This window comes from Diceros bicornis, chromosome 9 (assembly GCF_020826845.1).
Source record: "Diceros bicornis minor isolate mBicDic1 chromosome 9, mDicBic1.mat.cur, whole genome shotgun sequence".
NCBI classification, from domain to species: Eukaryota; Metazoa; Chordata; class Mammalia; order Perissodactyla; family Rhinocerotidae; genus Diceros; species Diceros bicornis.
Window position 1 is genome coordinate 31,758,665 of NC_080748.1, and position 23,399 is coordinate 31,782,063.

Consider the following 23,399-nt stretch of genomic DNA (forward strand, 5'->3'; position numbering starts at 1 on the left):
AACCTGTGAAGCATGGTAAGTAACTGAGCTGTGTATAGCTTCCACTTGCCCCTCTGTTTTCTCTTTGGGGCAAATAGCTTCTTTGACTATGAAGATTTAAACGAAGGGGAAATTTTTCAGGTCTCCTGGATTTCGTTTTTTGGAGAAATTAAGGAAATGATCAGAAATTACTTTCTTTTCACTAACACATGAGGGAGTGAGGGGCCTGTCAGCTTTCTTTTTTATGGTGGTAGATATTTTTGGTATACTGTTTTACTTTTAGTTCTTTCCCTTTCTATTTCAGAGTCTGATAAAGAGGAGAAACCACAAAGGACTGTCATACCCAAAGAAGTGACACCAGCCCTGTGCTCACTAATGAGCAGCTATGGCAGTCTCTCAGGGTCAGAGAGTGAGCCAGAAGGTAAGTCATGGCCTCAGTTGGTACAGTTAGGTTTGTTTTGTTTTGTTGCTTTTTGCCTTTGATATATACTGTGCATCAGTAGCATCCTTGTATGTTTATGTATCTGAGGAGATGTGTCTTACACATTCCTTATTTGATCTTCAAATTGCGCTGTCATTTGATTCAGAAGTAAAGTTAACATGGCGTAAAAGAAAGCTGGAGAAATAGGGAAATGTGTTGCTACTCTGGGAGAAAAAGACAAAAATAATATAATGAAAGAAGAGGAAGGGGAAGAGATACTATCCACTAATGGAATAGAAGAAAATTCTAAAAGATATAACAAAGAAAGTTAATTTCTTCTCTCTACTCCCAAGAAGCGTTCTCTTAACATGTTTAGCACCTTTCGTAGGTGAAGAGAGGTCCTTTATGACAAAGAGGATGATAGAATTCCTTACATGTATATAGGGCATTGCTGTTTATAGAGTACCTTCACATAAATTATCTCATTTGGAGAACACGGTAACCCTATGCTTGTGGTTGCATTAGCCTGTGTGTTTTCAAGTTTAGAAGAAATGGAGTCCTTTCAAGAGTCTTTCTAGGACGTCAATGATGTTCAGGATACATGTCTTACCTTTAAAGATGATGATAAACCAGCTGAACCCCTGACATTTTTTTTAGGGCCACCTGAAAGAGCTATGAGGAGGCTGTTCATCTGTTGTGGGGTGGCAGTTCTTAACCCAAGGTTCACATCAATAATCCAGCATATGTTTAGTGAATAAGCCTGTGTCCTACTGTTGAGATTTGGCTCTGAATGGGAATTTTATTTAGGCTTTACCAACCATGAGAGAATTCATGTGTATGTATCTCAGGACAAGATGTGTAATCACAGTAGGAGCTGTACTGGAGATAACAATACAGGATCTAAAAGTGAATATGTAGAATGAAGGGAAGATCTGAATGTAATTGGATGAAGATGGCAGCGCTTTTAATGTTAACTAGGCTAGGATAATCAATGTTTGTGCAGTTGGAAGATGTTGAAGAAGGAAGAGTTGAGCTTTAATATGAAAGATAATGTTTAGATCTATCTGTAACATAGGAATTTTTTTTTTCTTTGTTAATGGGCCGTGGTTTACTGTGGTATCTGGTTAAAAGCTACTTGAATTTTGAAATATAAACCTCTTTGGCTTTATCAGAGTATTCCTTAACAGATGGCTTCCTCTTCTTATTTCTTTTTAGTTTTAAGAAAAACAGTATTTATTTCTTTATTCTTGTTTCCAATACACTGATATGAAGATGGAATTATTCTTTAAACACATATTACATTTCATGCTTATCAGTTGTATTTATGACATGATAGCAAAGAAAGCTGTTTTACCAGATTACATGAATCCCATAAAAACAAGCTGTACTAATGCCTTTTTCTCTCTCTCTTAAGATAAAACATTTAATACTTTTATACTCATGTCTTCATTTTGAGGCTGCCACTGTTTTTAAATTAGAAGGGAGAAAGGAAACCAGAAGGGATCTTTGAGGTCCCACTCCTTCATTTTATAGAACCTTAAGCTTAGAGAGGATAAGTTTGCAAAGCTAGTATGTGGCAGAGCTGATGTAAAGCCTAGGTTTAGGGACTTAAAAGTTTAAAGAAGCCGACTATGTTGCCTGCTATTATAGTCTTTCTCTGTGTCGCATTTGCTGTCTTCCTGCGCAGTAGTGCATAGGCGTTTCTTTTCTTACAGATAACAGAGGATATTAGCTATTAAAAGATACATTTGATTTTGTATGAATTCATTTTGACTGATTGTCTACAATGCTCTGCCTTAAGGAAAAAGCCCTTGCTTCACATTCCTAAGCCTTAAGAATTATTTTATGTACTTTGAATTCAGCTTTATTAAGCCTTCCGGGTCACTAGCAAATTTCTAGGTTTCAGTGTTAATTCTGGACTATAAGTTAGGATGTTGACACATAGGGACTTTGGAATAAATAAACCAAGGAAATAAAGCAGGCCTTCTCTGAACCATGAAATAGCGTCTAGAAGCCTACTTATTTAAGTGGATTCTAAACGGAGAGGAGCAGTCTGATTCTTTGTCGCAGATTTTAACAATTGTGTCTTCATAGTTAAGATCTGTCTCAACTTAGGAGTTAACATAAAAATGTATGGAGGATGTTAAACATGAGTAGTGCTTTTCCGGAAATAGTTTTAAACAAGGAAAAGAAAGACTGAAGCAAAAGAAGAGGCTATGCTTGTTTCTGAGGCTGTCAGAATCATTAAGATATGTATAGGAAAGAAAATTTCAATGACTAGTATTTCTAAATAGATTAGTTTGATATCTCTCATGCGTTTTGCATGTTAGTTTTTTGCTTTTGTTTTTGTTTTGCCATATTAGAAGTTAAGCACAACTTTACAACTCCCTAAAATTGTTGTGTGTCTTCCACTTGGTTTGGCTGTGACAGGGGACCTCCAACTTGAAAATGCATTCAAAAGCCCACAAACCAAAAAGTGTGATTTAGGTTTGAAAAAACTCAGTGGCTATATTTTAAATTTATTTGGGTTGATAAATATTACAGTAAAATATGATACTAAGCTGGGAAATGTTGTGAACCGAATGGTCCCAGTTCCTCATTCTGTGGCAGAAAATTGACAGTATGTATAAGATCTGATTCATTTGACTTTTGTTATTTCTGAATTGGGAGATAATACTCGAAGGAGAAGGGAATAATAGAAAGTAGTGCCTTGGTTTTTCTTTTTGTCTTTAATTATTATTCCCATAGTTTGGAACTCTACAAACCACTTTGTGAATTCTTAGCTCCATTCTTTTATGGTTATATTTCTCTTCTTTTTCTCTTTTCCCCATCACTTTGAAGGCACATCAAAGCCACTATCATCATAGCAAATTCTTATATAGTGCTTACTTTGTGTCAGGCCCTGTTTTATGTGCTTTACTCATTTAATTATTGCAATAACTTCATGAACTAGGTGCCATTATTTATGTGGAAATTTAGGCAGAGATAAGTAGCTTGCCCCAAGATCAACACAGTTGGTAAGTGATGGAACTAGAACTTGAACCTAACAATTTGGGACCAGAATCTGTGCTTCTAACACAGAGGAGCCCCAACTTACAATGCTTGGACTTAGGATTTTTCCACTTTACGATGGTGTGAAAGCGATATGCATTTAGTAAAAACCATACTTTGAATTTTGAATTTTGATCTTTTCCCGGGCCAGCAATATGTGGTGTGATACTGTCCCGTGATGCCGGGCAGCGGCAGTGAGCCACAGCTCCCAGTCAACCATGTGATCCCGAGGGTAAACAACCGATACACTTAAAACCATTCTGTACCCATACAACCATTTTGTTTTTCACTTTCAGTACAGTATTCAATAAATTACATGAGCTATTCAACACTTTATTATGAAATAGGCTTTGTGTTAGATGATTTTGGCCAACTATAGACTAGTGTAAGTGTTCTGGACATGTTTAATGTAGACTGGGCTAAGCTATGATATTTAGTAGGTTAGGTGTTTTAAATGTATTTTTGATGTACGATATTTTCAACTTACAAAGGGTGTATTGGGATGTAACCCCCATTGTAAGTCGAGGAAGATCTGTCCTTCCTTTAAAATTTAATTTCCACATTCAGTCCTATGTAGCACTTGAATGTTGAAGGTTTTGAGGGATATGATTAGACTCCCACACTCTTGTCCAGGCAATTGAACCTAGTCTCCCAACTTCTAGACTAGAACTGTTTATATCACATCAGCCTGTAACTCATGATAATTGAAAATATAGAATAACCATTTGAAGGGTGAGAGGAGGGGATTCCTTTCTTAAAACTTTTGAATTTTCAACTGATCATATGGTTTTTCTTCTTTCTTATATTAATGTGGTGAAATACACTGATTGATTTTCAAATGTCAGACCAAACTTGTATTCTGGGATAAAATCTTCTTGGTCATGGTATATTACCTTTTTAATACATTGCTGGATTTGATTTGCTAATATTTTAGTAAGGATTTTTGCATCCATGTTCATGAGGAATATTGGCCAGTGTTTTTCTTTTCTTGTAATAGCTTTGTCTGGATTTGGTATGAGTTGGGATCTTTTTTCTCCTCCTCTTTTTTAAGGGTTTGTGTAGGATTGCTACGATTTTTTCTTGTTTGTAGAATTCAGTAGCGAAGCCATCTGTACCTAGCATCTTCTTTTGGGGAAGATTTTAAATTATGAATTAAATTTCCTTAATAAGTATAGGATTATTCAGAGTTTCTGTTTTTTCTTTAATCTGTTTTGGTAATTTGTGTTTTTTAAAAGAATTTGTTTCATCTAAGTTGTCGAATTTATTGGCATACAGTTGTTCGTAATATTTTCTTGTGATTTCTGTAGGATATAGTGAAGTCCCCTCTTTGAGTCCTCATATTATTTTTTTAATTTATTTTTTATTTTTTTGCCCCCAAAGCCCCAGTAGATAGTTGTATGTCATAGCTGCACACCCTTCTAGTTGCTGTATGTGGGACGCGGCCTCAGCATGGCCGGAGAAGTGGTATGTCGGTGTGCGCCCGGGATCCGAACCCGGGCCGCCAGCAGCGGAGCATGCGCACTTAACCGCTAAGCCACAGGGCCGGCCCATGAGTCCTCATATTATTAAATGATATTTTTTTTTTCCTGATCAGTCTTGCTAGGTGTTTATTAATTTTATTAATCTTGTCAAGGAACCAACTTCTGGCTTTGTTGATTTTTCTCTATTATTTATTTTCGATTCATTGATTTTCACTCTTTGTTATTTCTTCCCTTCTCACTCTCTACATCATTATAGTGGAAGCTTAAATCATTGATTTTAGACTTTTCTTCATTTCTAATATGAGCATTCAAAGCTGTAAATTTGCCTTCATGCATTGCTTTAGCTGTATCCCGCAAATTTGACATGTTATGTTTTCATTTTTATTTATTTCAAAATATTTTCTAATTTCTCTTGTGATGGGTCTTTAACTTATGGGTTATTTAGAAGTATATGTTTAGTTTCCATATATTTAGAGATTTTCTAGATAGTTTTTATTATTGATTTTACTTTAATTCTGTTATGGTCAGATAATATAGTCTGTTTGCTTTTAGTTTTTTCAGTTTATTGAAACTTGTTTTATAGCCCAGCACAAGGTGAGTGTTCACGTGAACTTGACAAGAATGTGTATTGGGTCAAGTGTTCTTTGTCAGTTTTGAGTTGATTGTTAGTGATACTCAGGTCTTCTACATCCCTGCTCATTTTCTGTCTAATTGTTCTTCAGTTACTGAGAGCCAAGGGTTTGATTCTCCAACCTTAATAATGGATTTCTCTATTTCTCCTTTAAGTTCAATGAGCTTTTGCTGCATGTATATTGAAATGCTGATATTAGGTGTTACTGTGTTGTCTTCTTAGTGAATTGACTTTGTTATCATTATGGACTGTCCCTCTTTATCTCTGGTGATAATCCCTGCTCTGAGATCTCCTTTGTCTGATATAGTTATAGCCATTCTAGCTTTCTTATGATTGATGTATATGTAGTATCTTCTTCCATCCTTTTACTTTTAACCTGACTTTATATAATAGGCAGTCCTCGCTTTGCACTGTTCCTTGGTAACTGAGATTTAATCGTAGTTCAAAGTGTGCAAAGCAAGGACTGCCTGCAATTTAAAATTGGTTTCTTGTGGACATTAAGTAGTTGGTCTTGTTTGTTTGTTTGTTTATTCCTCCAGTTTGACCACCCAGCCTTTCAAGTGGGGTTTTAAACTATTTGCATATAGTGTAATTATTGATATGCTTTGTTTCTTTTTGTCTCATCTGTTTTTTGTTCTGTTTTCTTCCTTTTCCTGCCTTTGGATTAATCCTGTATTTTTAGGGCAGTGCAAAATTGGTTTATTAGTTGTACCTCTTTGTTTTATTTTTTAGGAGTTAATCTAGAGTTTATAGTATGCAACTTTAGCTTATCACAGTATTCTTTCAAATGATATTATACCATTTCACATATAATTTAAGAATTTTGTAGCAGTATACTTACATTTTCCTCTTCCCTTCCTTTGTGCTATTGTAATTATATATTTCCTTTCTACAGATGTTATAAACCCCACATACATTGTTATTAGTTTTGCTTTTAATAGTCATTTATCTTTAAAAATTTTTTCAAACAAGAAAAAATGTCTTTTGTATTTATCCACATATTGACTGTTTCCGGCACTCTTCATTCCTTTGTGTAGATTTAAGTTTCCATCTGGTATTATTTTCTTCATAGGGATCACTCTGTAGTTCTTTGTGGTAATCTTTTCAATTCTTGGCAGTTATAGCTCCCAATTTGAAAAATAATGTAATAACATTGTAAATGCTTAGTTTTAATTAATAAGTAGCCAGTATTATGGCTGGAATGGGGGCGTTATTATGGCTTTTTTGGTTATTTTTGGAAGTTTTATCTGTTTGTTGTTTATTTTTATATTTGTTTTTCATCACATTTAGAAGCTCCCATCAAGACTGAGGCAGACATTCTGGCGGAAGACCAGGTTCTTCATAGCAGTACTCCTGAGAGACCAAGTCAAGATGTTAAAGCGACTGTTAGAAATTTCTCAGAAGCCAAGTATGAGAGCCAAAAGAAAAGTTTTAAAAAGACAAACCTTAAGAGAAAAAACGATTATCACAACTATAAAACATTATTTGAACCAAGAACACACCATCCATATCTCCTGGAAATGGTAAATTATTTTTCTTTACATTCTAATCTTTGTGTCCTTCTTACGTTATGAAGATAGAGCCACTGGGTTTGTGCTTGTGTGTGCGCCTGTTTTTTAAGGTTACCAGAGACGTACATATGCTCCTTGAAGATTCATCTTTGTATCCTAATTCTGAAGCTGCATTTGGCTGATGTTCAGTAAATGTGGAATAATTACATTTTTAAAAACTGCTTAAAATAAAAGAATCTAAGATTAACTGATTAGTAAGGAAATATGTATTGAGGTGTACTGACATTTTTAAAGTTTTCTTTGAAAGGATAGTTAAATACAATGACAAACTGAGGGGAGAAAAAGGTTTTTATGTGTTTATTTTATGCATTGTTGGCTTTATTCTCAGCGTGATTGTGCTCAAAAATCTATTGTCTTCAAACTGCAAAGAGGAAGCAGTGCATCTTTTGATCTAAGTAATGGACATGAAGCTGTTCAAAGATCCAAGACTTTCATATTTAGGAGTGATAGAAATACTCCAAATTTTTTCGTGGAGTTGTAAAACTGCTGACATTCTGTGAAAAGTCTGTTTGTTTTTGCCTTGTCAGATAAGTGCTTATGCTGTGGCTAAAGTGTTCTGTGGCTACACTCTGTGAGGTGTTACATGTAGACACGGTCACTTCCTATTAAAATTGATCTGAGATATAATCTCTATTTTGTAAATTTCTGTGCTTTTTTTTTAATCTTTTTTTTTGTGAGGAAGATTAGCCCTGAGCTAACATCCAATGCCAATGCCAATCCTTCTCTTTTTGCTGAGGAAGATTGGCCCTGGGCTAACATCCATGCCCATCTCCCTCTACTTTATATGGGATGCTGCCACAGCATGGCTTGACAAGTGGTGCGTCACTACATGCCCAGGATCCAAACTCTTGAACCCCGGGCCACCGAAATAGAGCGCACTCACTTAACCACTACGCCACCGTGCCAGCTCCTTTATTTATCTTTTTTGAGGAATATTAGCTCTGAGCTAACATGTGTTGCCAGGCTAACATCTGTGCCAGTCTTCCTCTATTTTCTGTATGGGTTGCTGCCACAGCATGGCTTGATGAGTGGTGTAGGTCCGTGCCCAGGATCCGAACCTGTGAACCTGGGCTGCGGAAGTGGAGCATGTGGAACTTTAACCACTCAGCCATGGGGCCAGCCCCTGTGCTATTTTTAAATATTTACATTTTTAAAAAATTTACCTTATACCTGGTAAATTAAATCATCTTTCCACTGAAAGTTCCTGTGTGATGTTTCTTTTTTTTTTTTTTTTAAAGATTTTATTTATTTATTTTTTTTCCCCCCAAAGCCCCAGTAGATAGTTGTATGTCATAGCTGCACATCCTTCTAGTTGCTGTATGTGGGACGCGGCCTCAGCATGGCCGAAGAAGCGGTGCGTCGGTGTGCGCCCGGGATCCGAACCCGGGTCGCCAGCAGTGGAGTGCGCTCACTTAACCGCTAAGCCACAGGGCCGGCCCTGTTTGATGTTTCTGAACTACATTAATGACATCATAAAATAAATTGAGTGGTCACTTTATCCTTTTTGGTAAATCCCATATGATTCCTTGGTTATGTACTTAGTCTAAATACCAGGGATTTTTAGCCTTCTTTCAATTAGAATAAGCATAGTAATGGGACATTATGAAAGTCCAGGAATGATGGGATTTTTTTTACTGCTAGTTTCATTATTACTATATTTACTGTATTTACTTATCAGTTTCTACACTGTTTATTGATTTGGGTTTGGGAGGATCCTCTTTGATATGATTTTTAGATTAAAGAACCGAAGACTTTTAAACGTATTTTTCCTGTCCCTTGTTAGATACTCCTAGAGAGGACCCCAAATATGAACATTTGTGCTATTCAAAAAAGCTAGATAGTCCTGGTGTAAGTTAAAAGGAAATGTTCTTACATTATTTTTTAGCAAAATATTTAGTAATTATAATACACATCTTTATTGTTCTGTGTTCTTTATATGGGGAAGGCACACATAGTATTTTAGACTATATTTCTTGGATATATTTTATTTGCTAACTAATCTATCTGTTGTTTTTAGCTTTTAGCTCCGGACATTCGACATGAAAGGAATGTGATTTTGCAATGTGTTCGATACATCATCAAAAAAGACTTTTTTGGACTTAATACTAATTCTGCGAAAACTAAAGATGTATAGGCTTCTGATGTTTCAGCAGTCATAACTGAAGCGTGTGAAATAGTGCCATCCTCAAGTTATTGGAGGAAAACCTTTTTTTAAAAACTGGATTAGTAATTAAATTGTAAGCCTCATGGGATATTATGTTGGATTTTCAAGTCTTTCCTTTGAATCTATGCAAATAAATCCGTAACTGATTTTTAAGACTGTGTCTGCATTGTTGGGATGGTACGTAATATTTACTGGCAGAATTCTATGTTTTATTTTTATGTATTGTCATCATGTAAGGAAATTTGCTCTTGGGCCAGTTAAAAATTGAAGATACTAGTTTAATAGTAAAGAAAAAAGCTTTAAAATTTTTAATTCAGCTGAGTAAAGCTGTAGATTAGGGAAAGAAATACAGTCATATTGTTTTTAATGCAGGAGAGGAAGAATCATTCTTTAGCAAGGGGGAGTATTTTAAAAATAAACCAGATCAAATTAATACAATCAGAAGGGCTTGAAATTTAAAATTTCCTTGTTTATTTCAAAAGACGTTTTGAAATTCACCTGTTGGCACTACTTGAGTAGCTCAAATATTGAACATTTGAAATATCAATATAGATATGGCCTCTGTGTATGTTTAGATTCAATGAAAGTGCTTCTTTTTGGTATGGTTCAGATTTGGACCTTTTTATTTCCCTGTGAAAAAGTATGTAAAGTGTAGTACTTGATGAGGTTCAACCAATTTCTTATAGCAGAAACAGGAGTTGGTGAAATAATGTTACCTCAGTTTTAAGGTTTAAATAAAATTCATCCTGTGAAGATAGTAATTGAACCCTTTAAAAATGTTTTAAATGAGTAAAAGCTACGGAGATCTTTGTCTTATAATACCAGAGATTTTGATCATATGTTCTAGTCTCTTGTGCTTGCTAGAGCTCTGCCGTTTTGAGATACAGCTAACAGGGGCAAGGTTTTTAAAAATTTGTCTGTTGTTGTAGTTGAAAAATTAATTTTATCTGACATTGTGACTATTGGAGTCCGTGAATCTTGCCTGCAAGAAGAAAAGCAAGAAAGCTGATAGCAGCCCTCAAGAAAGAGCTGTTCCTCCTATGCATTTGTAAGATCCTATCCAGAATCCTGGAACACCTGGCAGGAAACACTGTGACATCACAGAGCTGAGATTAAAATTTATATGTAGCTCAATGTTTCCCAACCTTGTAACCGCCATACAGACCTTTTTATTCTGTTTCATTCTACTCCCTCAGTGAGGCCCATATTTTGGAAAATTATCTGTCCAATACATTAATTAATTCAGTTCTTGTAATACTGTTGAGTGCTTACTTATGTGCCACCGCTCTGCATGGATTAAAGATATAAAAATGAATAAGACCTTGCCTGACTTCAAGGACCTCAGTTTAATTTTTGTTATTCAAAGATGTGACTCATACCCCAATTCATCTCATCAAGATGAAGTAGCCAGTGTTACAGACTGAGTTGGTATTCTAAAATATGGCTTAGTCTGCACTTTCATCACTGGTTTGCATGCAAGTTCCATAGGCTTTAAATGTGTAGATGAATTCAGACTCTTAGGCTACTTGCACGGCCCAGCGTGTCTCCAGGGATGTTGACAATCACTGCTTTAAGGTGTATTGTGCAAAGTTTTACCTTCAATCTTTCTTGTTTTCTAATGTATTTAAGACTGACAATGCTCCTCTGAGTACTGCCTTGGCTATGTCGGACAGTCTTTAGCTGTGGTGACTGTTGTTTATTTCTAGTGGGTAATTTCAGATTCAGTTGCCTTTATATTTAACCTAGGAATTACTTAAGTGTGTTTAAAATTTCCAAGCAGATAGAATGTAGGCTGTGTGGTTTCTATCTTATGGAATACATGGTCAATATTTGTAAATATTCTGAGTTTGTGGTGGAGGAGGGGTGCTTTGCCTATTTTTGGATACAAGATTTTTTTGATTTAGCTTGTTAATTGTTCAAACCTTCTATATTCCTATCTTATTGTCCACTTGAATTGATTTCTGAGATGTGAAAGCATTATATGACTCTTGGTGAGTTATGCCTTTTACAACTGTGAAATACTCTTTTTTGTCCTCAATAGTCTCTGCACTGACTTCTATTTTCCTCAATTAATGTAGTCAAGACAGCTTTTTGGGAGTTCATTCTAAGAGTCTCCGGAGAATTTAGTCCGTTCGTATTAATTGAAATTGTTGAAATGTTTGGACTATTCCTGCCATCTTACTTTGTATTTTCTATATATTGTGCTTTCTTGTTTTTATTTCAGTATTTTATTGGCTTGAGTGTTATTTTTTTTCTCCTTGTTTTTCCTCCTAATGCTTTGGAAATAATTAAAACTATTGCTATTCCTGTAGTGATTACCCTTTTCTCTAGGTTCAGAGTTAATCAGTAGCCATATCTTCCACCCATCTCCCAGTTAAGGCAAAAACCTTCACATTCTTTCACTTCCCCACCTGGACCTTTTTCTCCTGGTGTAATCATGTGGGATTTGTTTGAGATTAATCCATATCTTGGTGTGTGTGTGTGTGTGTGCGCGCTAACAGTATGCATAGTTATTAGGCAACTGTAAGTTTTACTGTTTCCTTCTCTCTGCTTTTTCTTTCATCCCAGGGTTGGTTTTTTGGTTTACTGCAGCATATCATCAAGTAATTAAATGTCAAATCCTCCATTTGAATTTTTCAAGGGTGTTAGGTTCAAAATCATTTCCCTTCAGAATTTTGAACATGATTGTTTGCTAGCCTCCAGTATTGCTGATTAAAAGACACCAATCTGATTCTTTTCATTTATTAGTAAAACCTATTTTTTCCCTCATGAAAAACTTGAGGATTTTCTTTTTATGCTTGGAGTCCTAAAGTTTCACCAGTATGTGCCTAGGTATGTGGGACATTTGTCATTCTTTCTGCTTACCCCACTGTGAAGAATTGTACCATTCTTGGGCTAAGGTCAATCTCAAAAATGATTTCTTTAATTATTTTCATCTGTTTCATTTTTCTGGAACTCTTATCAAGTGAATATGGGACCTCCCGACTTGATCCTGTCACTGACTTTTATATTTTTTCTTGGTCTTTTTTGCTCTATTCTGAAAGATTTCTTCAAATGTTATCTTCTAGATTGCTAATTTCCTCTTTAGGTGTGTCCGTTGCACCATTATTTAGCTTTTCTATTTCGTTTTTAAGTTTAGTAATTTGTTTTTAAATATTGAAGATTGCTGTCTTGTTCTAGTTCCTTTTTTCATGGATGTAGTACCTCTGTATTTCTGAGGATACCAATTAGAATTTTCATGTTATTTTCTGTTCCTTGAATTATTTCTGTTTTCCTCATTGATTGTCAATTGTTCAATTTACAAATTATCTTTACTGCTATTTGTTGTCCTTAAAAGATCACTCTTACATGTGAAAGAGAATCACTTGATTAATGTATTGGTAGTTGGTGTGGATTTTTCCCACATTTGCTTAAGCCTTCTTTTCCCCAAAAGACGTTTACCTTGACTGAGAAAAGGGGGCTTCTTAACATGGACTTGTTAGAATACACGGCTGGGAAGTGGGCAGAAGATCTAGGCTCTTGTCCCATCCTCACTCCCATCTCCGCCAGAATACAAAGAGCTTTATTCTGAGGATGGAGCTCTTCTGGGCAGAACTACCTCCCACTCCCACCAACCACTTGGTTTTGGAGATGGGCAAGGTTAGGACTTGACTGTCGCAGCTGGAGGCCTCCAGTTTTCTATCTCTTGCTGACTCAACTTGGGGTAGCCATGGAATTGCTTTTACCTTTCCGATTGTCGTCTCCGGGGCTGGTTTGGGCTGAGGCTTTCCTCTGGGTTCTTTTCAGTCTGATCAGCTTTACGTGGTTCTCAAACCTCAGTGTGCACCAGAATCACCTGGAGGGATTGCTAAAACCCAGATTGCAGGGACCTACCCCCCAAAGGTTATAGTTAAGGAGGGTAGGGATGTGGCCTGATAATTTGCATTTCTAACGAGTTTCTAGGTGATGCTGATGAGGTTTGTTTGGGGGGGCCACATTTTAATAACCACTTTGAGGAACTTAGGAGTTTTTCAAAACCACTGGTATCCTGATTTCACCCTTTATCATGTAAATCTTCCGTTCTTTTTAAAAATATCATTTCAAGGAATTTGGAGCATAAGGAGATGTTGTTGCTGTTGTAATCTAGACTTTTAACTGAATCTCTTTGTTCATTATATTCCTCAGTTTTTTGAGTAAGCATCTTTGTTTAAATTTTTTTATCTTTTTTAAAAAAGCATTTTAATTTGGAAAATTTCAAGCATATGTAAAAACACAGAGAGTAAAGTAATGACACCCCTCTTCCGAACCATCACAACACTGTCAATCTGCGGCCAATCTTGTTTTCATCTACACCTCACCCATTCCTCCCCACCCCACTCCACCTGAGATTATTTTGAAGCAAATGCCCAGGCATCTTTATTTTATTCCTATATATTTCAGTATATAGCTCTAGAAGATAGGACTCTAAAAAGAAAAAAAACACACTAACGTGAAAAATTCATAATTTCTTAAGGCCATCAACTGTTCAATCAAAATAAGTTTCCATAACTTTTTAAGATAACATAGTCGAGGGCTGGCCTGGTGGTGTAGCGGTTAAGTTCACGCGCTCCACTTCGGCGGCCCGGAGTTCACGGGTTCGGATCCTGGGCGTGCAGCAACGCACCGCTTGTCAAGCCATGCTGTGGCAGCATCCGATATAAAGTGGTGGAAGATGGGCACGGGATGTTAGCCCAGGGCCAATCTTCCTCAGCAAAAAGAGGAGGATTGGCAACGGATGTTAGCTCAGGGCTAATCTTCCTCACGCACACAAAAAAGATAACATAGTTGAGATCATTCTGTATATTTCATTTTGTGTCTTATTTTGTATATCAAAAGTGTCATATTGGAAAACTATATTTTGGACATATTTAAAAGCTGAACCCATTTATTATATTCACTATGATCACCTTCCTCTTTTCATTAAAAAATAGACATTTAAATTCTGAAATGGATGACGTGTTTTAATTTAAATGTGAAAACGGTGGTGCCAAGTGCTGTGGAGCTCACTGCAGCTGCTAGTGGGCAGCAAGCTCTTGGGAGGGGGGAGAGGAAAGCCCTGTGGACGCCACAGGCCAGGGCAGTTCTTGTGATGATGTGTAATTAGCATTTGAAAGTTGCCCTGCTCACTTCCTTTGTCCAGCAACTACCTGCCTGATACGCAAGGCTGAAAAGGACTGAATGGTCACTCTGGGAGAGGAGAAGCCACTTCAAGTGTGGTGGAAGCAGGAGCTTTAGAGGGCAGACTTGCTCCAGAATGGTCTCCTGTTACCTTAGCTGGAGGCTTCTTGAGAGTGGCATAGGGAACGGATGATTATTTCCTCCTCGAAGTTGAGAGAGGAGAAATACAGTAAATGTGAATAAATGGAGGAATAAAGAAGACAGATATTCAGAATGTATGGAGAAAAGACCCCAAAGTGAAATTCTGTTCTTTATAGCTGGTGCCATAGCCTGTGCCCTGCAGTGCAGTGCATCCTGTGAAGCACCAGTGGTGGCTAACGTGTGGAACGCGTTCTGGGTCTTCTCATAAAGAGAGTGACAAACGTCTTCTGTTGATCTTCTGGACCCATTTGACTTAAATAAGGCTTTGTACACACCCAGGAAAACCTTCATGTCTTCACTTCAGGACCTTTTGCAGGTTGAGTGAAGGTTTCCACATTCCCGTTTCTGGCAGTCGTCTCTGGTTATTAGCAGGTAATGCCTCCATTTCCTGGGTCACGTATTTGCAGTTTAGTGTCTATATGTTTTTCTGATCATTTTTATGTTTTTATTTAATTCGTTAAGCTAAACTATAGGCTTTATTTGGATTTCACCAGTTTTCCACGAATGTCCTTTTTGATGATTTCATCCAGGATACAACATAGCATTTAGTTGCTACGTCTCTTAGTTACCTCATTTTTAGTTGTTGTTTTTTTTAAATGATGAAAGTAATGTGGTCATTGTAAAAATTCAAAGAATCCAGTAGTATATAAAATAGAAAAGTGAGGTTTGTTGTGTCTTATTCCCTTCTCATCATATTCCCCAGAGGTACCACTGTTAACAGTTTGGTGTGTATTTCCAGACTTTTAAAATACATATATTTATAAGTATCTAAATATGTTCATATGAATTTTGTTTTTAAATAGAAAAATCATCATAGATATTGCTTTGCAAATTTTTTCACTTAACAATGTCATGAATATTTATACAGGTGTATATAAATATATGTGTATGTATGCATTTATGTATATATATGCTTTTACTTTTTAAATAATTTCCCTATGGGGAAATTTGTTTCCAGTTTTTCTCTGATGTTAGTGATACTACAGTGAACACTGATGAATTGACAGTGATACACACTCTGTGTGTGTGTGTGTGTGTGCACCTGTGAATATTTTTGTAGGAAACAGTCTTGGGATCAAAGGTCAAATGGCCTTTAAAAGACTATATCAAATTACATTCTTATTAAAAATATGTTTAAAAAAGTATCAAAACTTGAAATAAGGAAATGGATTACTGCATGCCCTTTCAATGGCACACTAGAGCAGTGGTTCTCAAAGTGCGGTCCAGGGACGTTTGGGGGGTATCCAAGACCCTTTCATGAGGTTTATGAAATTGAAACTATTTTTATAATTCTGAGACATTATTTGCCTTTTTCACTCTCATTTCTTTAATGAATGTACAGTGGAGTTTTCCAAAGGCTACATGATGTGTGATGCTGTCATTACTATGACAGCTAATGGGAAATGTGCTTCTGTTCTTGTGTTTTCTAGAATTTCCTAAGGTGGTAGGTTGAAGATATACATATATGAGTTCTTAGAGATTAACTCAGGTTGTTCTTTGTACTTTTACTGTACTCTTATTAGCTATCTTTGGTTATCCCTGCTATGGTCTCTGTAACCTCTGTAATTATTGTCATCAATAAATTGTTATTTTGAAATCCCAATGATTGGCAAAACTTTAAAATGATGCCACTCAGCTCACTAATATTTTTTGGTATTGGAAAAGAGAGAACTCTTAAAAAATGTTATTTATGTTAATATGTAAATGGATTTATTGATTTAAGTGAATCAATACATTTAAATTTTGTTTTAACTTCTAATCTGTGAATATTAATAGATATAACCCACATAAACAAAAGCTCTTGGAGATCCTCAATAATTTTTAAGAGTGTGAAGGAAGCCTGAGACCAAAATGTTTGGGAAACCACTGTACCAGAGCATTGTCTAAAAAGCCTACCTAATGGTTAACTGATACTTTTTGTTTGTGATTGATTAGGGCCCAGACTCTGTAAAGCCAGGTGTTAACTTGTACAATATTGATGAGCCACAAATGATTTTTATTTGGTGGAATGACCTGTTATTTTTCTTTAGTTGAAAGGAGGTTACACTTGTTTAGCCTTGTAGGACATTAACCACTGTAGCATCTAACTTTGTAATATTCTGGCATTCTTTTCTGGTATCCTCTTTTGTCATCCTTTGGAGTCCTTTAGTAATAAGTTAAATAAGTTTTTTGACCTGTGCTTACTATGTTATGTTTCCAACTCTTTGAAGATTATTCTATGACAAGTACATGAGAATTTCTGTCTTACCCATGCTCTTACCAGTGTGTTACAAATCTTTTTACTTGTTTTGCTGATGCATGAAATGTGCCAGTGTGTAACACTTAAAGACTTAAAGTTTAAAAAAAAGTTTTTTAAACACTTCGCTGGAGTTCAGTTGGGGCTTACCACTCAGATGCCTGAGGAGGATGTGAGACTGTAAGAACTAGGTGGTGCCAGGCTTCCCTTTCCCTACCCCATGGCACTGGTCGGGGAGGTGTGTCTTTCCTTAGAATACTCCTAGCCCCTGAGCTGGACCTGACAGCAGCCCCCAGTCCAGAGCAGTAGTAGAGTATCCCTGGTGCTGGACCCTGCAAATGCAACACAGGTTATATTTAGATGAACTTGTTGAAGGACAAGAAAATCCAAAACCAGAAAATATAGTCCTTTTATTACTCTGTCAGGTGAAAGAAAATATTTTTTTGCATTTCCCTGACACCAGTGAGGCTAATCGTTTTTCATGGTTTTGTTTTGTTTTGTTTTTTGTTTTGTCATTGTATTCTGTGAATTGCCTGTTCTAATTCTTTCTTTATTTTCCTATTGGTTGCTTCTCTTTTTCTTTTTGATTTGTACAAACATTTTGTTATGGATCTCAATCTTTTGTTAAATATTCCAATCTCTTGCTAGTATTTTAATTTTGAGGAAAGTTTGATCTGTTGCTTTTTCTTTGATGGCTTTGGGGATTTGGGTCATCCCCAAATATATATTTTTTTCTTCTAATACTTTTGTGATATTTTATTTTTGTCTTATTCTATTTTGCTTGTGGTATGAGATAGGGATCTGTTACTTTTTTAAAAAAAATTCCCTATTCTGTAGAACTATAGAAGAGAAGCTGAGACTTTTTTTTTTCTTTTGCTCTAACCCCTTTATTTTTACAGGTAAAATGGTTTACCTTCTTGATACTGTCTTCTAGGTTTTGTGCTCTGCAGAAAGGTTTCTGTTTTTCTTTTATTTGAGGATGATGATACCATATAATAGGAAGCAATCCATTATGATGATGTAATTTTACAGATAGTGATTTCATTTTAATATCTTTAAGGGCAGACTTATTTAATCAAGGCTACATTTTCTTCCTTCCTATGCTCTTTTCCATTTCCTTAAAATTACTGAAATTGCTTCCTTGTTGTGTTATAGGAGTGGTAGCAGCAGCCACTTCACAAATTCTGATTTTACACAATCAAAGATTGCTGGCCCTAACCTAAACTGTCTGAAGATAACCAATATTTGGGGCCTTTTTTTTTTATGTTACAGTGACCACTCATTTTTTTGGTCCCTTCTCCCGGGGCTGTGGCCTTCTTCTATCTTGAGGGAAGTAGGTCATATATCATTATCTTGCTTAAGAGCTTCTGAGACATGTAAAATTACCTGTGGTAGACCAGTCAATATTTTTTTGTTTGTTTGTTTTGTAGTTACCCTGAGGTTTGTACAAAAGTTCTCATAGATGAGATGGTCCTTTTTCTGCTGATAGCATTTTATCCCCATTAGCCTATACAGGTTCTGTCCTCTTCCTTTTCCCCTTCTATGTTTTTGTTGTCACAATTATCCTTTTTTGTATTGTGAGTTTGTTACCAAATTGATGTGGTTATATTGTTGCTTTCTTTCCCTTTAGCCTTTATGTTATAATTGTTTACTAACCTATTCTGATATAGAGTTGCAATTTTCTGATTCTGTCCATTTATCACTTTGCTCAAGGCTTTGTAAACCTTTGCCTTTTTGTTTCAGGTAGGAAGGCTCCTTTCAACATTTCTTGTAATGCAAGTCTAGTGGCAATGAACTCCCTCAGCTTTTGTTTGTCGGGAAAGCTTGTATTTCTCCTTCATATCTAAAGGATAACTTTGCTGGATAGAGTATTCTTGGCTGATAGTTTTTGTCTTTCAGTATTTTGGATATATCATTCCACTCTCCTCTATCCTAGAGAGTTTCTGCTGAGAAATCTGCTGATAGCCTGATGGAGGTTCCTTTGTAAGTTACTTTCTTCTCTTTGGCCACCTTTAATATTCTTTCTTTGTCATTGACTTGATAGTTTTGTTTTTGTTTTTTGTTGTTTTTTTTTTGTGAGGAAGATCAGCCCTGAGCTAACATCCATGCCAATTCTCCTCTTTTTGCTGAGGAAGACTGGCCCTGAGCTAACATCCATGCCGATCTTCCTCCACTTTTTTATGTGGGACACTGCCACAGCATGGCCTAACAAGTGGTGCGTCAGTTCGTGCCCGTGATCCGAACCCGGACCCCCCAGCAGTGGAGCACATGCACTTAACCACTATGCCACGGTGCCGGCCCCTGACAGTTTTAATATAATGTGCCTTGGAGGAAGTCTTTTTGCATTGATGTAATTAGGATTTCTATTGGTTTCATGTATTTGTAAGTCCAATTCCTTTCCCAGGTTTGGGAAGTTCTCAGCTATTATTTCTTTAAATAAGCTCTCTGCTCCTTTCTCCCTCTCTTCTCTTCTGGGATACCCATTATCCTTGTGTTGCTTTTCCTAAGTGAGTTGAATATTTCTCGTAAAATTCATTCATTTAAAAAAAATCTTAGTCTGTCTTCTCTTCCACCTGAATCATGTCTAGATTTCTGTCTTCAAGCTTGCTAATTCTCTCTTCCATATGGTCTGCTCTATTGCCAATGATTTCTATTTTATTTTCATCTCATTAACTGTATTCTTCATCTCTAGAATTTCTGTTTGTTGTTTTTCCAGATTCAATCTCTTTGGTGAAGTATTCCTTCTGTTCATTAATTTTATTCCTGAGCTCATTAAATGTCTTTCTGAGTTTCCTTATAACTCATTGAGTTTCTTCATAATAGCTGTTTTGAATTCTCTGTCAGTTAAATTGCAATCTTCTGTGACTTCACGTTTGGTTTCTGGAGAGTTGTCATTTTCTTTCTGTGCTACTGTGTTACTGTAGTTCTTCATGGTGCTTGATGAGTTGTTCCTCTGGTGCATTTGTGGTAGTAACTCTTTTATTTGGGTATGGCTTTGTTATTTTGATTATGAGCTGCTTCTGATTGTATTTGAGAGCCCACACTTTCCACCCTCCACTGCCTCTGCCAGAGGCGTCATCAGAGCCCTGCTTGTGCTGCTCAAGACTCTGAGGTTGCTGGTGCCTTGCTGCTTGTGATGTCACTGCAGTTGCAGGTGTCACCACCAGGGTCACCGGACTACAAGCACCTCTGCTGCTTCCAGGGTCACCTGGGTCTTGTGTTCCCCCACTGGCTCTCCATGGGCTCGGGTGCTGCTGCCACGTGCACCAACTACGCTACTGCTTCCAGCTTATCTGGGGAGGCTGGCAGCAATGCTGCCAGTGGTGCTGGCTTCATGGGTATCACTGTTGCTGTCAGGGGCCCAGGGTCTTGTATGCAGCTCCCACTGCTGGTAGGGCTGGTGTCAGGGGTGCTGCCACTGGGGCCTAGTAGACTAGTCAATATTATTTGTAGACGAGCTGCATAAATCCCAGGATATGGAAGAATTCTAAGATGTGAAAATATTTTTGCTTGAAAATGAAACCAGGATAATATCTATTCTTTCAGCTCTGGAAGTATTTTCTGGTTTTTGTTTTTAGACATAATATTGTCCCAGTTCCTCCCATATTTATTTGTATGTTTGTTTAAAACAATGATGAATCACTATGCTAGAAAATCTATTTCCTTGCAGAAGCAGGAAAAAGAAAAAGTTCTGAATGAGGTGCATATTTGTATTACAAGTCTGGGTGCTTTTCTTTTGGATATTTTGAAACTTTGGGATATTTTCAAGAACAGATTTTTAGACCATAACTAAAATAACAAGGTTTGAATTTGGTAAGCACTTATTAGATCTTATACAGTTTTTGGTGGATATGATGACATGAGACTGAGACAAGGAGACATTGATCAAAAAACGTCAAAATAAGAAATCTCTGAAAGACGCTGGTTTTAAAACCAAAGAGGTGAGAAGGTAGAAGGTATCAAATTACGTACTGAGTCCGGCTTGTAAAGCCTGTGGTACTTATTACCCTTGATTTCCTAGCAAGGAAAAATGGCATTTGAAAATTAATTGCTCACCATGTCAGACACTGTATTACTTTGATGTAGACCAGTGGCTCCCAAACCAGGCTGAATATAGCTTCTTACCCTGAGATTCTGATTTTTGTAGATATTGGGATGTAGCCTAGAAATATTTTAACAAGTTCCCCCTGGTGATTAGGATGATCTGACAGGTTTGGGAACCACTGATGTAGACTTGAGTGTGCATTAGAAGCCGCTGCAGGGCATCTTGCTTGTTAAAATACAAATTGCTGGGCTCCACCTCCCAGGTGTCTGAGTCATAGGTCTTTGGTGGGGCCTGAGAATTTGCAATTCTGTTAAGTTCCCAGGAGATGCTGCTGCTGCTGCTGGTCCAGGGAACCAAACTTTGAGTACTACTGTCATAGACAAACCTCAAGACTCCCCAGTCCCTGACTGGTCACAGTCGACAAAGAAACAGCAAACTGAATTCCATGGCAAGGTCTTCAGTTTCTGTGGCTCAAGCCTTTGCACTTTTTTTTTCATGTTCTACTTGGTGATTTTCTTCCTTTGGAATGAGTATTAATTGATGCACCTCTGTCCCTGTGGAAAGTTTTGAGCAGAAAGATGTTTGCTGGCTAGGGCGGCTTGCTAGTGGAATGAAAATAGCTAAGGAATTGTATAGATCCAGGCTCAAGTCCTCGTTCTTTGACCCTGGTTTTATTGTAATCTTAGGCAGGTTGCCTAATCTCTCTGAGCTCCAGCCATGGAGGTCTAGCCATGGTTCCTTGCAATGCTTCCTCCTGCCAGGAGACCTTTGCTCTTCTCCATGCCTGGGAAGTTCTTCCCTCTTCCCTAATGTCTTGTTATTGCTTGCTTAACTTGGATCTCTGCTCAGTCATCACTTCCTCAGGAAAGCCTTTCCTAACCTCCCCAGGTAGGTCAGGTCCTCGTTTTTTACACATTCAGCACCATGTACCTGCCCTTGTCGGCACTGCCACAGTTGCAGTTTTATATTTACTTTGTACTAATTTGATTTGTCTCTCTCCACTAGACTGTAAGCTCTGGGACTTACAGTGTAAAAAAATGTATCATTTTGTGTTTCCTATTGTGTTCCAGCCACAAGCACTGTGCCTGCACATAGCAGTTGAATGAACACCAATGAATGGGGCCACATTATATAAAGAGAGCAGCAAGGGCAGGGTATGCATTCCAAAATTGGCTGCTGGTGGGTTTCTAGAAGACACTCGATTATTCTTATAATAAATTCCCTATTTTGTGCAATTGTACTCATTGGTTCCTGTAATTTGCCAGAGCCCTGGCAGTACAACTACTATTTATTGAGTGCTTACTATCTATGTCAGGCACCAGCTATGATCTCACATTTGGCATTGATCTAGGAGGTCAAGAATCTTAGCATACTAATATCTAGTGCATTACTTTTTCCTAAGATTCTGAAAACCAATGTGTATCATAAAGGTATAACCTATAAATAAAAGATGTATTTCCTTAGTTCTATTTTATTTTATTTATTTCATTTCATTTCATTTTTTTGTGAGGAAGATCAGCCCTGAGTTAACATCTATTGCCAATCCTCCTCCTTTTTTTCCCTTTTTCTCCCCAAAGCCCCAGTAGATAGTTGTATGTCATAGTTGCACATCCTTCTAGTTGCTGTATGTGGGACGCTGCCTCAGCATGGCCAGACAAGCGATGCATCAGTGTGCGCCCGGGATCCGACCCCGGCCGGCCAGTAGTGGAATGCGCGCACTTAACCGCTAAGCCATGGGGCCGGCCCCATCCTTAGTTCTATTTTAAGGAAAAACAACAGGAGCAATTTTTGGCTCAAACTAGATCTCTAAGGTGGTCTATGGGATTGGGGCTAAGTGGTACCAAGGGATAGTAAGGTAATTTCCAACTCCCTGCAAATATAACTGCCCTCTCTCTATAGTAAAATCTCCTAAGGGCTAACATCCAGAAAGTGCACTCGCTTTATAGAGACAGGATGGTTTAGTTACTGTCCAGAACAAGACTTGACTAAATGTTTATATATCCAAATCACACCTATGTCAATGAGAAAAGGGATTGATATCCGGTAATCTAGAAAAATCTATATTCAGGGGCCGGCCCCGTGGCTTAGCGGTTAAGTGCTTACGCTCCGCTGCTGGCGGCCCGGGTTCAGATCCCGGGTGTGCACCGACGCACCACTTGTCCGGCCATGCTGAGGTGGTGTCCCACATACAGCAACTAGAAGGATGTGCAACGATGACATACAACTATCTACTGGGGCTTTGGGGAGAAAAAGGGAAAAAAAAAGAAAAAGAAAAATCTGTATTCAGAGAGACACAATGGCACTAAATAAGAAAGTGGGGACCCTGGCCCAAAGACTCAACCATTCTAGGTCCTGTAGACAGATCCCTGGGGTGGACACATAAGCAATTCAATTATCCAGCTAATCATCCTTGCTCTGAGTCTATATTTCCATGCAAGCTTCAGATAAATGTTGGGAGACAGTTCTCCCAGGGTTTCTTGTGT

The 23,399-nt window shown here is 37.4% G+C and overlaps 1 protein-coding gene across 1 annotated transcript in view; it reads left to right on the forward strand.

Moving 5' to 3' along the window:
• The window catches only part of NUFIP1 (nuclear FMR1 interacting protein 1), a 48,128-nt gene extending 38,683 nt beyond the window's left edge, over nucleotides 1–9,445 (forward strand). Inside the window, exons 8-10 of the mRNA XM_058548204.1 lie at nucleotides 284–400; nucleotides 6,854–7,086; nucleotides 9,152–9,445. Coding sequence (XP_058404187.1) covers nucleotides 284–400; nucleotides 6,854–7,086; nucleotides 9,152–9,268 — 467 coding nt within the window. The 3' untranslated portion in view covers nucleotides 9,269–9,445. The remainder of the gene's footprint in view (nucleotides 1–283; nucleotides 401–6,853; nucleotides 7,087–9,151) is intronic.
• The last annotated feature ends 13,954 nt before the right edge of the window (nucleotides 9,446–23,399 follow it).